This window comes from Giraffa tippelskirchi, chromosome 2 (genome assembly GCF_054371585.1).
Source record: "Giraffa tippelskirchi isolate mGirTip1 chromosome 2, T2T-mGirTip1v1.2.pri, whole genome shotgun sequence".
Classification (NCBI taxonomy): Eukaryota; Metazoa; Chordata; class Mammalia; order Artiodactyla; family Giraffidae; genus Giraffa; species Giraffa tippelskirchi.
In genome coordinates this window covers 176,215,410-176,230,921 of record NC_137276.1, presented here as the reverse complement: position 1 = coordinate 176,230,921, position 15,512 = coordinate 176,215,410, and the positions used below count along the sequence as shown (strand labels likewise).

Below are 15,512 nucleotides of genomic sequence, written 5' to 3'. Positions count from 1 at the left end.
AAACTACTTGAGAAAACAATCCCAACTTTGACCTCTCACTAGAACTTTGGGACAGAGTCAGAAGAATCTCAGAAGGAGAATCAATGTTTATATTTACCCAATGAAAATGAACAACATATCATATGTGATGGTTTTCTAAATCCCATTAGTCTTTTACTTGGCATATTTGAGTCCATTTATATGTTGCTTACAAGAGTGCAATCTTTAAAAAAGAATGTGTAAATGTAAATAAAAGATAGTAAAAGAAATATCATACTGATACTAAATAAAAGAAAGTCGATATAATATATCATATTATACAAGATATTCCTTAATGCAAAAAGCATTATTAGCTATAGAGAAACATACTTTTGCAGCTTATTTTTCTGATCAGAATGTTCTGCTCTATTATAAAACTCTCATTAAGTTTTCTCAGGCAGTTTATTCTGAAGTCTGTAGCCAGTGGAGTTGCTAATAGTAGTCAAATATTTATCTTGGTCTTCTCTATACCCTGTGACAGTGTATATATACCTGGATATAGATGGACAGATGGATTAATGAATGGTGAGAAGGATGGAGAAGTAGTTAGAGCATTTTACAAGTCCCTCCATTAACTGCGGAATAAAAAAAGTGATGTGATGATTTCAAGAGTAAAGAACCACCTACCTACCCCCCCAAAAAGGCAGAAAAAGATCAATTATATCAGTCTCTAGGAGGGAGGTTTGATCATTATAGAATATATGTTTTTAATAGAATCTCCATGTGATTTTAACGTGCAGCTAGAGTTGAGAACAACTACCTTTAAGCAATTTCTAAATGTGGTTCTTGTGTTTGTTTTAATGCTTAAATTTATTTGTGATATTAAACGGTATGGGAATTCATGCTCATAATCTGAAGGAGGTGGCACACGTTGCTTGAACAGAGGGCATTTTGAGCTTCAGAGGAGCCCTGCATCTGCTAATTGGTCTCTGTGTGTCTAACCTGTCACTGTCACTTGATAGCAATGTACTTGAATTCTAGGGCTGGTATCTCTAAGGCTACTTAGACACTTTGGAGAACTGAATTCTGTGAAACTGAAGTCATAAGGTCACAAGTCTGTGAGTGTTAATGAATGATTCTCATGTAGTGAAACTGTGAATCTATTCCCTCACATTGTTTTTTGTTTCCGCCTCTCACAATGTGACTTGACTTCAGCAACCAGATATTCAAGACCATTTCAAAATGTACATAGTTACAAGAGCTTTTCTGAGATTTAGATAAGCCAGAGAAGAGATGGAACTGAGATTTATGTGTCCCCTCCTCCCTGGCTCTGGATTGTCCCACACCAGCCTTGCTGTGTGTTAGTCACTCAGTTGTGTCTAACTCTTTGCAACCCCATGGATGGTAGCCTACCAGGCTCCTCTGCCTATGGAATTCTCCAGGCTAGAATACTGGAGTGGGTAGCCATTTCCTTCTCCAAGGGATCTTCCCAACCCAGGGATAGAACCAGGGATCCTGCATTGCTGGAAACCCAGAAATCCAGAGAATGATGGATCAGGCAAGAACTGAGGACTGGGGACATCTGGACTCTAGGTATTGAAAGGAACACTGAAGAATTAACTCAACTTTCCTAACACTGAAGTTTCTCTTGTATGTTTTTCTGTGTCAGGCTAGGAGGTACATGAAACATGTCCTGGGATTTTTTTTCTCGAATTGTAAATTTTAAGAATAGAAGGACATTTGGGGATTGAATTCACTCATTTCATTTTTACAGATGAGCAAACTGATGCCCAGAGAGGTTAAGTGATTTGTACACACTCACACAGCTGGGAAAGGGCAAAATCAAGACTAGATTAGACTCTGACTTGCAGTTCTGAGTTCTTCCCACTCTAACATGCTATTTCTACTTTCTGTTTTAAAACTGCCTTCTGAATTTGTGTTGACCTAAAAATGTTTCTCAATTCCAAGGAGCATTTCTTTAAATCCAGCTTAAAAAATAAAATTATGCTTTAAAACATTACTCCTTGCTGTCTTAACTCTCCTGCACCTGCCTCCACACACAAACACTCCAGTTTTTCCCTCTCTCCTTTTCCCAGACACCACTGTTCTGGTGTTCAGTGTGCCAGAGTGTGATGCTGCAGACGGGGAGGAGCAGAAGGCTGCAGAAACAGGCAGACACCTGACCCTGGGGCGGGAGGAGCATGGAAGGGCCGTTAAGAAATTTAGACAGTTGTCTAAAATGTCATAGGTGTGTGGAGAATGGATTTGAAGGGGGCAAGACTGGAGGCAGAGAAATTAAAAGTACTGATGCTGTGATCAAGATAAATAATAAGGAGATGAATGGGAGAATTTGGAGGTGAAGTTGACAAAGCTTGATTGAATATTTGGGGTGAGGGAAATGGGAGAGTCAAGGATGACCATATAACTTGTAGATGGCGATGCCTCTAAGAGAAAATGAGAATTTTGAGGAGGGAGGGAAGAGATGAGAATTTCATGCCGAACTTGAAGTGCAGGTACCCAGCAGAGAGTCGAATGTACACCAGCGCAGCGCTCAGGAGAGAGGGCTGAGCGACACAGTGCCCACCAAAGAGAAGCTTCACGTGGAAGGCCGGGCCATGTGGTGCCCACGGCGGAGTTACAGGAGACAAGGAGAGAAGCAGGCAGTACCCCATCCTTGCTCTCGGAGATCTTTATACTGTACCAGGGAGTTTAGACTTCACCTTGCAGGTTATGGAAGCCACTCATGAATCTGATTTTTGAGATGATTTTAGTAGCCATGTGGAAGACGAATTGGAGAGGCAATGGTAGAGGCACATAGGCAAATGAAAAGTTATCTGAATAGAGAAGAATAAAAAAATTATCAGGACCTGAATATATTATGGCAGCAACAAAGCTGTAATGGAGAAAAAGAGTCAAATAATACATATGGGGACAATTTACAAATCCAAAAAAAGACATGTGGCATGATCAAACAAGGAAGGGACATATGTATACCTACAACTGATTCATGTTGATGTTTGACAGAAAACAACAAAACTCTGCAAAGCAATTATCCTTCAATTAAAAAATAAATTAAATTAAAAATTTTAAAATACAGTCTTATACGAGTACTTGAATCCTTCAACCCTCCCGTAGCCTTCTAAGTAGAGATCTTGAGTCTGTTTTGAGAGAGACTTTTCAGTGTGCTAGCGCAGCTACCATGCTGTAAACAGCAATAGATTTTTGAGGAAATGGATGAGTGAAGAGGCTTTTAGACCATTTTGCTATGCGTCATCCTATGTAATTGCCCTTTGATATTTGGGGTAGACTACATAATGATTTATATTTCTTTTCAGGTTTGTTTTTTTGTTTTTCTTATTGGATATTACTTGAGCTAAGACAGTACTTCAGGTGTTACATTTATACTAATAGAATCAGTAAGACAGAGTGAGTAGTAGTTGCGGAGGGGAATCCAAGATGACTCCAACAATGATATCAGAAGTCAGGTGAGGCTTATGGACAGATGTGGCAGATAAGCATCAAGGAAAGGGTAGTACATTCCTTTTTGATCATATATGGAGTTTGAGATGCCTTGAGGGACAGTGAAGTGCAGAAGCCCAGCAGAGAAACACTCTTCAATGAGTGGAGCTCTGGAAGTAGCCCTGGGCTGAATGTGGAAACTTGAGATTCTCTGGCATTGTTGCAGCAACTGTGTGTGTGTGTGTGTATACAGACACATACATACATACACATATATGAGATTTTTATGGCAATTATAACATATGGTTATACATATATGAATGAAGATATATATGGTTAAGGAAAATGAGGAGATCAAAAACAGGACTGTGGGTCACATCCTCACGTAAGAGATGGTCTGAGAAATGGAACTCTCAGAAGAAGCTGAGTCTGCATGGTCAAATGCATGAGAGAAAACCCAGGAAAGCAGGTGTCACAGAGCCCACGGGAGGGAAGAGTTCTAAGGCAGAAGGTGTAGTAGTCAGTGTCAAATGTCACAGAGAGGGAAAGAACATTAGGGATTAAGTCACTGGATTTAGCCAAGAGGAGGTGACTGGCAACCTCAGGGAGATGGTAGGGAAAGAACCCTGACAGCAGTGGGGAAGAAAAGGGTGAATGAGGGATGGGAGCACAGCACTCTGTGAAGAGGCTGGTCTGTGAAGGAGAGGGAGGATACAGAATGATATCGAAGGAGGGAAATTCATGGGAAAGAGCACAGCTTTGTTGGGTGCATTTGTTCGTTATTTATTTTGAAAATGGTTAAGACTAGAGTATGTTTATAAACCAAGGAGATGCAAGGCAAATAAAGTTTATAGGACAGTTGGATTTTTGTAGAAGCAAAGCCCCAGAGAAGAGAAGAAAGGACAGAATTTAGCGCATGCGTGGAGAGTTTATACTCTGACCAGAGCCATGAGGTGGAGGGCTACAGATGGTGGAGGGCTGTGGGGAGATTTGTGGTAAACAAAGTCAGTTCATGACAGATGGCAAGAAGGAGATAACAGGAAATGATACCCTGAAGTCCATAGACCAGGTGAATAACCAGTGTAATTTCCTTCGGCAAACAAAGTGAGGGTTTTGAATCCCCACTCTGCTCTGTGCTAGGGCCTTATTGTCATATAATAAGATGAATATGAATCTCACAGTCTTCTCTGTACTCACCTCAAAAAATGACTTAGCTTTTGACTTTGTCTTTCCACTGATCCTTTCTTCCCATCTCCCTTTCCTTGTCCTGTTTTATTACCTCCTGCACTCTCTCTCTCTCCCTTCCCCATGGACCCCTCTCCCCTCTTCTCTCATCTCTCTTAACTCCTCTGTTCTTTTTCTCTTTCACTCTTCCTCAAGCTAGCCACAGTGAGGAAACAAAGTTTGTTTTTAGTTTTTCTTATTTATTAGGTAAACATTTGTTTCCCGTGTTTAATTTTTTCAAACAAATAAGTCAAAAATTCTACACTTCCTTCTCTAAAACTGAAGGTGTACATGTGTCTCAATTAGACTTGTTCTGTTGTTTAATGACCCCTGATAAAATAAACCTTCTCTACCTCTGCTGAGGCGTATGGGGAAGGAAGCAGAACCTTTCATCTGCAATAGACACCATGTTTATTTTGCACACACTGTTGACTCCAGGAGAAAGAGGAGATTACATGTGATAGTCTTAAGGAAAATAATATGTTTTCAAAGTTCGTATGTGTTGGACTAGTAAAGAAAACAGAAAGAACAAGGGGGAAAAAAAAACAGAAAATTCTTATCCATGTCCACACATTCAATGTCTTAACTGGGATGCAAATGACAGCAGAGAATTTAAAAACAAATTTCTGGCCAAAGAACACTGTTTGCTTCTGGAAATCTTAACCTGTCTGTTGCCAGGCAAGAAAACCAGCGTCCTTTTCATTCCCCTGACCTGGCAACAGACAGAACTGAGGGCCCGTGTTGCCCTGGTAACTGCAGATGACATTCTCCATGCTGCAGAGAGCCATGCACAGCACGTGGTTCCTGACTCTGGCTGTGGAGTCTCAGAGCACATACAGAGCTGGATTTGACAGCAACTTCAGCTTCTTTATATGACATAAGGTCGTGTGTTATTAACCATGCTTCAGCAGAACCAACCCTTGAGTCTAATGATGATTTCTATTGAGAGTGGATATATATACATAAATTGTATCTATTGCTAAATTCTAAATCTAGTCTGCTAGTGGCCTAAGTTGTTTGTCATTACCTTTAGAAACAGTGCTCAAAATCTGTGACTTCTAAACAACACCTCCAAATACCAACTTCATGCTTCAATGTCCTGACATGCCCTTTCTAAAGGAATCTTTAGTAAAAATTTTAAATGGTTTAATTTTTATAAAGGGAAAAATTAGGAGTGGATAAAAAAGACTCTTCAGAGAGCACCAGGGGATGAAGCTGGGGAGGGGCCCCAGAAGTTCAGGTTTCCAGAAGTGCAGGTCACACTGAAGGGTTGGGATCGTGCCATTCTCCTGACGCAGGCATTGAGAGTACAGTGAGTATGTGTGAGCGATCCTCACAATTAAGGATGAGACAAGAACCAGAAAGAACAAAAGCCCCAAACAGCCCTTGCATGGCTACAGAGAAGACCTAATCTGTTTTTGCATTTTCCAGTCTCTTGAACTGTTCACATGTGTCCTTTCCAATAGCACTCTATGCTACAAATGTATGTTTCCCACATCCTCCTCACACTCTCCTCAGTGCTGGATCATTGCTGTCTTCCACAGAAGATGCAAATATCTAATAAAATAATTTATAGAAAATTGATAATTGAAAAGAAAATAACTTCATTATATTCTTTTGGAGGTATGTGCATTTTAAGAAGGGTCTTAGAAGGCAATGTCTAACCCAAAGAAGACCCGATCTTGGAGGGAAATGTAGACAACTGTGGGGTGCTTGGGGCAGGAAGAGCATGCTCCTATTCCTAGAGACCCTCCCATGGTGATTATCTATTCATGATGTTTTTTAAAAAGTGATACTTTTTAAATATCCCATGGATACATCAAGATTATTTTTAAGTTCTATCTGAATTATGCAAAAGAACCTCAAGCCTTCTTTTCCTCTCTCTTTCAGCCCACTTCTGACACCTAAAACCTATAGTTGAGTGTAAAATCTTAAGAGAATCTGAAGACAAATGTGTCTATAAAAGTCAAAGTACTTACTTGTATAGGTATAACTTTATGGGTTTATTTTTATAAAAACATAAAATTGATCCCTTCCCCAACTTGATCATTCTTGAGAGCTGAAACCACCAAGTTCCCATGCAGTGTACGTTGTCACTCTTATGGGCCCAGACAGAACTGCTTTCTCAAAGGGAAGGGCTTTTCTTGCAACTAGTTTGATATTTTTTTAAGAAATAACTTTTGCTTGCTAACTTATGTTTTTCTTTCACTTTTCCCCCTTTCCCTTGTATTTCTCAGGACAAATGTTGCCTTTCACTTCACTGCCAGTCCCTCTCAACCTCAGGTAAGTGAAGGCTTCAAGGTTATCATGATTTTTACCCAAAGAAACCATGGTAACAGGTTGAGTTAGCACGTGGTGTAGCCCTTAATCTTTTACAACTTGAGCTATATTTGTATTTTTGGAATGTGGTTCATATAACCGGGATTTTGGACACTTCATTAACCTCATCACTTGAACTGGGTGATATGGGAGGCATGACATGTTTACAGATATTCCTTGGCTTAACCTTCATTCTGGAGAAGGCAATGGCACCCCACTCCATACTCTTGCCTGGAAAATCCCATGCACAGAGGAGCCTGGTAGGCTGCAGCCCATGGGGTCGCTAAGAGTCGGATACGACGGAACGACTTCACTTTCACTTTTCCCTTTCATGCACTGGAGAAGGAAATGGCAACCCACTTCAGTACTCTTGCCTAGAAAAATCCCATGGACGGAGGAGCCTGGTAGGCTACAGTCCATGGGGTCGCTAAGAGTCGGACACAACTGAGCGACTTCACTTTCACTTTTCACTCTCGTACATTGGAGTAGGAAATGGCAACCCGCTCCAGTATTTTTGCCTGGAGAATCCCAGGGACAGCGGAGCCTGGTGGGCTGCCGTCTATGGGGTCGCACAGAGTCGGACACGACTGAAGCGACTTAGCAGCAGCAGCAGCAGCAGCAACCTTCATTCATCAAAGTGTGGGCCAACTGTGCACACCAGGTACAGTGTTAGGCTGTACTAGGTGTCAGGGATAGAAGGATGAAGAAGAAGAGAGGTGCAACTTCTGCTTGCACGGACCTTATAATTAGGATGGGGATGGGGAGACAGAGCGTGGAAGGCCACCACTAAACAGATAAAAAGTAAACAACTGATCTGGAAAATATAACAAAAATGAGACAGATTTTATTATCTACAGTGTTATGGATGAAATTCATTTCTCCCATCATTAAGAAAGAACAGGTATGCTGACAAAAATTATCAGAAGATTTAGATACTTGGGTTATGCTCTCCACTAGACGGTAAACATAAACCACATAAACAGATTAAAACTTTGATTGATTCAGGCTGCTTTTCTAGTGATAATTCTAGCTACTTTCCTTTTTCCTTTCATAGATTCTGAAAGAGTAAGGTTCATGCAATAGCCAAGTTCAAAGCAGATTTATTTAACGTCCTGATGTTTCTTGTAAATTTTCAGTAGGCTGCAATACAACTTTGGTCAAAAGTGGCCTTGGATATACTAGAATTGGGTTTAACATATTGTATGGATGCTGCTGTAAATCTATTACAATCACTTGTGAGCTGGTGCACCAATTCTCAGAGAAAAAGCCCTATTTTGTAGAGTTTGCCCATTTCTGCAGTGTAAATACCTCCACCCTGGCTGATTTGAGACTGCCATCATGACATCACTGAACACAGAGTTGGAAATCGATGTGCACAGTCAGCTCCCCAAAACTGTCAAAGCCGACACCCGCACACCTTTAAGAGTTACACGTCCCATCAGTAAAAGTCTCCACAGTGCATATATGCTGCCACCCAGTGACAGAAGGGGACTACAGACCCACAGTCCATTGACCTCAAAGTATCGGTCACTTAATTCATGAAATGTTTGAAAGCACTAGTTGCAAGGTGCAATGGGAAGTATCTGGATAGGAAGGGAAAAACTTGTATCCCAACTGCAGAAAGAGTACAGTCTAATAGTCCAGTCCAGAGTCCTGAATGTCCTGAATGTCGTGATATACTTTGTAGACTGAAAACCAGTGATGATTATATATTGCAGCTTCTTTCCATTTTAAAAAATTATTAAACACTAAAGTCCAAATAGTTTGTATATAAATTACGAACTAGAGTAAAATATACCCCAAAAAACTCATGAAACAAAACAGAAATTCTTTGACACCTATAAGGTCTTATTTTACTCATAACTGTTTTCATTTTGGCCTATATTTTATATCTTCTTCAACTGTAGGAAAAACTTTCTGTATCTTTAAATGCACCCAAACTATTGTACAGACTCAGACAACCTGCGTCATCACTGCCTGCCTCTGCCCCTATTGACAGAAGCAGATTACAGAAACTGGATAGGTAATCAGGATGTAAGAAGGTGATTTTTAGCCTAAATTCCAGGCATTGCTTTAGATCTTTGTCATTTGCTTCTTTCTGGTAGAAGTACATTATCAAGGCAAAGGTTTTATTTACTTGGGATTTATGGTAATTTAGAGATAAAGATGGAGAAGGCAATGGCACCCCACTCCAGTACTCTTGCCTGGAAAATCCCATGGACAGAGGAGCCTGGTAGGCTGCAGTCCATGGGGTCACTAAGAGTTGGACATGACTGAGCAACTTCACTTTCACTTTTCACTTTCATGCATTGGAGAAGGAAATGGCAACCCACTCCAGTGTTTTTGCCTGGAGAATCCCAGGGACGGCAGAGCCTGGTGGGCTGCCGTCTATGGGGTCACACAGAGTCGGACACGACTGAAGCGACTTAACAGCAGCAGCAGCAGCAGCAGAGATAAAGAAAACTGGTGGGACTTCGCTGGTGATTCTTCTGCTCGTTAAGAATCTGCCTGCCAATGCAGGGGACACAGGGTTGATCCCTGGTCCAGGAAGATTCCACATGCCTCGGGGCAACTAACCCCCTGCGCAGTAACTACCGAAGCCCTTGTGCCCTAGAGCCCATGCTCTGCAACAAGAAAAGCCACCACAGTGAGAAAGAAGCTCACACACTGCACCTAGAGAGTAGCCTCCACTCGCCACAACTAGAGAAAGGCCGCATGCAGCAACAAAGGCCCAGCACAGCCAAATAAATCAATCAAGTTTAAAGCAGTTTATAAAATAAGAAGATTGGTAATACTTTGGCATATAGATAGGACTTCAGTAGAGGTCTACAGCTTGCACAAAACCAACTCCTAGAATATATAGGAATATATATGACATTCATTTTCATTACTGCTAATAGTAGCCATAATGATGCTTTTGAGGTAACAAAGTATGGTTTCCCTAAGAACCAAGAACACATGTTGGGAATTCCAGAGTATTCACCTTTGGAAGAGCCCTGTATTCTATGTATTTGAATCAAGCTTCAAAATAAAAGCACAAAATGAAGTGGGTTCTTGAGAGCATTGCCATCTGTTACAAGGCATGAACAGACTTCCAAACAGTACCAATAATGACACTCTTTAATCTTAAGATAATTTTTCCCCACTTGGAAGGCTTTGTATTGTTGAAAAGTTCTATTTTCATTGCTCTGGTTCTCAGTATAAGATTAGTAAAGAGGATGATGGAATGCAATATGAAGTTTTAATGGGTTTTGCTGCTCCTTCAAAGTGATAGATTTACTAAAGTCTGGGGGTGGGGGCTTTTTTGTGTGGTTTCCTCAAAGTCTTAATCATGTATTTCATGTCAAGCTTCTCAACCAGTTACTATATTTATAATTATTGGGAAGAAGTCCCCTGTCTTCATTATTAGCAACATGTTTAAAACTTAGAGTTAATAAATTTTTCTAGTGAATTGATAATCTAAGTAGGTAAATAGTATAACCTCTATTATAAATGTTTCCTTATTCTGATATTTGAGAAATATGTTTAAAGATATCTTAGCCTGCCCAAAATTGAGAACATATTTCAGGAGCCTAGATGAAGGGCTTGGTCTTTGAATCTAAATGTCATCTCACTGAGTTCCAGCCAAGAAATAGATTCTTTGGCCAAAAAAAAAAAAGTCTAGGGGAAAGGTGGGTGTAGTGCTAATTCTTGCCTATGGGAAGGTGGTTAAGATTCTTGGAGAACAAGCTTGTCTGCCTTCAAGGAAGAGCTTCATATTTCAAAATGACCACGTAGAGGTAAACTCTGTTTCCTGTTACATTTCACATATCTCTGATTCAAAGGGTGGGGGGATCTTCTTAAGTTGAAATTGGAATGAAGTGTGGCAAAGTTTAGTTGATAAATAAATATCATAAAAAATGATACAGCAGTGTTGTATGAAATGGCTCCTTTGTCTTGCTCATGGCTGTATTCCTAGTGTCTGAGCCCTGCACAGAGCATCTGCTCAATATGCAAGAGATAAATGGCTGGCTGAATTACTGGAGGCTTGCTGAGATTTACATCTGAACTTTGTGCCTCATATTAGAGGAAACCACCTTATTCATGAGAAAATAGTTTGTGACTGTAAACATTTCTCAGCATTAACAAATCCTATCTTCTTTTTTTTTTTTATTCTCAGTATTTCCTATACAAATTTCCTGAAGACGTAGACTCAGTTATCATTAAAGTCGTGTCTGCGTTGGCTTATCCATGCTCTGTTGTCTCAGTCCAGAATATCATGGTGAGTTTCATAACTTGTCAACCTTCCAATATGGAGTTTTATATTGTCCCAGGATAAACGAGAGAGAGCGTGAGCACCATGTCATCCTCTCTTACTTTGTATTGCTCACAAGACTGCTAAATAATAAAAGTGGTATCTTGTGCACACAAGTGCACAGTATGTGTTTATAGACATTGATCTGGGGAGATAGAGGTTGACTCTTCACCGAAATAAACAAAGGAAGGAAGGGAGGGAGGGAGGATCATGACAGAGAATAAGGAAGACCAAGTTATGAACTGCACAAGAAAAACGAATCTACTGCTTGTTCTATGTTTTGAATATTTTGTTGTATCATTAGGTCCTTTCTGTTTCATAAAGTATCAATAAAATATGGGAAAGGTGTGATATACTCTAAGACAGATCTTTTATGTTCTCTTCAATATTAATATAAAGTGACCTTGACTTCAGAGGACAAGGCACCAAATTTTAGGAAAACTATTTCATGACTGTTCTGGGAGGAAACTCTTCGTGGTTTCTGGCTCAGTAAGGACCCCCTCCTCTGTGATCCAGGTGGTATGTGTGGCATGTATATATGACATTAGTGATGTTTTCCTTTTTATCCCCCATGCACATGACAGTGCCCAGTATATGATCTCGACCACAATGTGGAATTTAATGGTGTCTACCAGTCCATGACTAAGAAAGCTGCCATCACACTACAGGTGAGACATCACTTCTGTGGGCATCATCGTCAATGAAAATGCACAGTTTATAATCAGGTTACCTACTGAACCAGTTTGGTCACCCACTGAATTTAGAGAAACCTAAAGGATTACCGCTCACTGTGTACGCTGAATCTCTTTCCTTTCTGATTGATTTCAAAACAAAGATTGCTATACGTGGTGGATAATGCTACTATACCAGGTGCCCTGTTCCCCTTGGGGAATCTTGGGAACCTGTGATGCAGCAGGAGAGGTGTCTGAGAGATTGCTTACAGAGGTAAGGGTGAAAGATTCCAGTCAACTCAATGGAGGGTGGAGGGTGCTGGTACCAATTTAGCGTAAAGCTTATCTGATCAATTTAAAACAACTAAATATATTCTACTAAAACAATATTGTAAATCAACTATGTTTGCATGCATGCTCAGTTGCTTACTCTTTGCGACCTTACGGACTTCAGCCCACCAGGCTCCTCTGTCCATGGAATTGCCCAGGCAAGAATACTAGAGTGGGTTGCCATTTCCTCCTCCAGGGAATCTTCCAATCTAGGGATCAAACCTGCATCTCCTGTGTCTCCTGCATTGGCAGGCAGATTCTTTACCACTGAGACACCTGAAAATAGTATATTTCAATTTAAAAGACACATATTTTGATAATTCATACTAGTGACAGTAAACAAAAGAGGACTTCAACTCTGGACAGAATGGGTAAGTTCAAAGGAATATGAACCATATTTGTGTAGAAGTTTGCCCTTTTGGTATTATAATTAAATTTTTGTTTCAAGGATAATTTTATAGCAAAAATATATACACATCATGTCAGCATATTTTCAAAGAGATTCTCTTCCTGCCCTTAGAGTGGTATTTACTTGAGGTAGCTGCAATTTGATACATTCTCTAGGTAAGGAGATACTGGTTACTGAATCACAGGCCATGAATGAGGAGAGGTTAATTATAATTTAAGTATCAGATCTAAAAACTTCTATTAGTCAGGCTTTAATTTTTAATGTCTCAGATTTGATACCTCAAATATCTGCTCTTGTTTTAGTAATTTTTTCCTTAGCACCTCAAATTTAAAAGGACAAAAAATAAGCATAATAGGAAGCTCAGATTTTTACACCATCTGGACAGTAAATTAACGAAGTACAAAGTGTATCAGTACTTTCTTACTCTGAATGTATTTGACAATAAATTAATACATCTCTCTGGACTCCTGATTCAGTCCTGGGCCATTTTCTTGGTAGGTTGAACATTAGAAATTTGAGAGTAATATAAAGTCAAAATCGTATAAATATACTAGATCTTAAAGATTATCTTGTCAACCATGCTTCATTCATGGATAACAAACTGGGACACAGAGAAGCTCACTCAGAGAAAGTCAAAGCCAGGACTATAACTCAGGTCTCCTAACTTGAGTATTTGCTTCCCTAACCTAAATTATTTATTTATCTGCTGACTGAATGACTTTTCAGAAAGTCATTTATCATTGAATTTTAAGATAAAAACACTATAAAAAGCTATAACACTATAAAAAGCTAAAACAGCTCTAAAAATAAAGTTTATTGAAGAATTTAATATGTAAGTATTAGACATAGGCTGTTGACATATATTTTATACAGTTCTAAGCACTCAAGTAGGCACAAGACAGACTGAAATCAGAAGAGTGTATCTACATAATTTCTTGGATATAACAATTATTTTATTATGGATAACCTGGAGTAGATCATGGGAATGTGTGAGTCCTTTCTAAGGAGTTAGGGAGAGGGGTGAACTTTACTTTTTTTCTCTTTTCTTCTTTTTGCCCCCACCACCATGAATTTTCTCCCTTCTTGTCACTATCTTTATGTCTTATGCAGAAGAAGGATTTTCCAGGTGAGCAGTTCTTTGTGGTGTTTGTGATAAAGCCTGAAGATTATGCCTGTGGAGGATCTTTCTTCATCCAGGGTAAGCAACAGTGAGGAATATTTGGCTATGTAGAAAAACATAATGGAAGGGAATGGAAACGAACCAAAAAGTTCCTTTTGGCCCCTTCTGATCCCTTTCAACCATCTCTGGTTCCAAGTAAGTCAGGGTTATCAGCAGTGGCTTGGCAAGGCAGTCTGTGATGTACTTGAGAAAAAAATAAAGAGAAGAAAATAATAGATCTCAAGACATTACTGATACTTCAAAATGCCATTTACCACCTTGAATCTTTTCAAAGTCTTGTATTTCCTCAGACTATATGAGGTAAGTTGGCTCTTTACTCAGCAAATATTTACTACTATGAGGTAATGGGGCTTCCTTGGTGGCTCAGATGGTAAAGAATTCCCCTGCAATGCAGGAGACCCAGGTTCGATCCCTGAGTCGGGAAGATTCCCTGGAGAAGGGAATGACTACCCATTCCAATATTCTTGTCTGGAGAATTCCACAGATAGAGGAGCTTGGTGGGCTATAGCTCATGGGGTCACAAAGAGTCAGACCTGACTGAGTGACTAACACACACACACGCACACACACACATGAAATAATGATTTTAATACAGCAAATCAAGGTCCATTTTCTAAGATCATTTTGGTAGCTAGCAATAATGGAGCCACCTATATTTATCAGTAGTCATCATTTCCCCAGGAAAAGTCAGAATTCTCAATTCCCATTGCCAAAATTGTACCCTTCAAGATAGTAAGTAAGCAAAGTAGGGCAACTTATCCCAAATGACAACTTACCCAATGCGTAAGCTCTTAGGCACAATACAGTGGTTGTGGGCAACTACCTACTAATTACCAAGGCAATGGAAAATGCTGTTGATTGAAAACATGGACCCCTCAACAGCTGATGGGCCATATGTGACCAACGTGGAGAGTGTTTACTGTTAAGTGTAACCCTGTTCTCTTGGTATTCAGGTGAATCTTTTTCTCATGTATTCTTTTTTTAAAGCACTATTTTAATTTTTATTGGAATATATTTGTTTTACAATGTTGTGTTAGTTTCTGTTGACCAACAATATGAGTCAGCCAAATGTATACATATATCCCCTCCTGCTTGAGCCTCCTCATATATTCTTTAATCTCTTAGTTACATAGCTCTAGAGTTTTGCCAACATCCAATGTTCTTGTAAACTACAAGTCCTTTAATGGCTGTAGAAGAAAAACAAATTCTCACTGGCTAGAAAAATGCAAACCAAAAGATGAAGGCACTCTCTATTTTTGCAGCTGTTTTCCTCAGATTTCCATGGTATATTGAGTCGTATGTGATACGAGCAGAAAGGTCAAGACTTCTTCATTTAAGAAATGAGGCTACATTCTCAATTAAGTCACTTAGTGCTACCAAAATGCACCCAAACAAAGGTCAAATGGAAAGTTTTAGCCAAAGAGTATTAGATGGTTTGAAGGTTTGGTGGTTTGGTTTTCATGTAGCTCTTGCTAAAAGAAAATTTAGCAACCAGAATTCATCCTGGATAGTTTTTAAACAACTGTTCAGATGAGAGGCCAGGAACCTAGTATCTGACCCATTGTGCTTTGTTCTTTTTTTACCAGAAAAGGAAAACCAGACTTGGAATCTACAACGTGCAAAGAACCTTCAAGTGACCATTGTTCCTTCCATTAAAGGTTAGTTTTG

At 39.7% G+C, this 15,512-nt stretch overlaps 1 protein-coding gene and 1 long non-coding RNA gene across 11 annotated transcripts in view; one reads left to right on the top strand and one right to left on the bottom strand.

Annotated features, from left to right (window-relative positions):
• SIDT1 (SID1 transmembrane family member 1) overlaps positions 1 to 15,512 on the top strand; it is a 98,254-nt gene that overhangs the window by 35,286 nt on the left and 47,456 nt on the right. For 8 of the 10 annotated variants that reach the window (XM_081572116.1, XM_081572123.1, XM_081572122.1 and 5 more), the window contains 5 exons: positions 6,879 to 6,924; positions 11,120 to 11,221; positions 11,839 to 11,922; positions 13,775 to 13,862; positions 15,431 to 15,502. In XM_081572116.1, the coding sequence (XP_081428242.1) occupies positions 6,879 to 6,924; positions 11,120 to 11,221; positions 11,839 to 11,922; positions 13,775 to 13,862; positions 15,431 to 15,502 (392 nt within the window). The remainder of the gene's footprint in view (positions 1 to 6,878; positions 6,925 to 11,119; positions 11,222 to 11,838; positions 11,923 to 13,774; positions 13,863 to 15,430; positions 15,503 to 15,512) is intronic. The other 2 variants (XM_081572119.1, XM_081572120.1) reach the window with 2 other exon arrangements.
• The window catches only part of LOC145538999 (uncharacterized), a 54,922-nt gene continuing 39,485 nt past the window's right edge, over positions 76 to 15,512 (bottom strand). The window contains exon 5 of the long non-coding RNA XR_014077491.1: positions 76 to 2,792. This is a non-coding gene — a long non-coding RNA (uncharacterized LOC145538999). The remainder of the gene's footprint in view (positions 2,793 to 15,512) is intronic.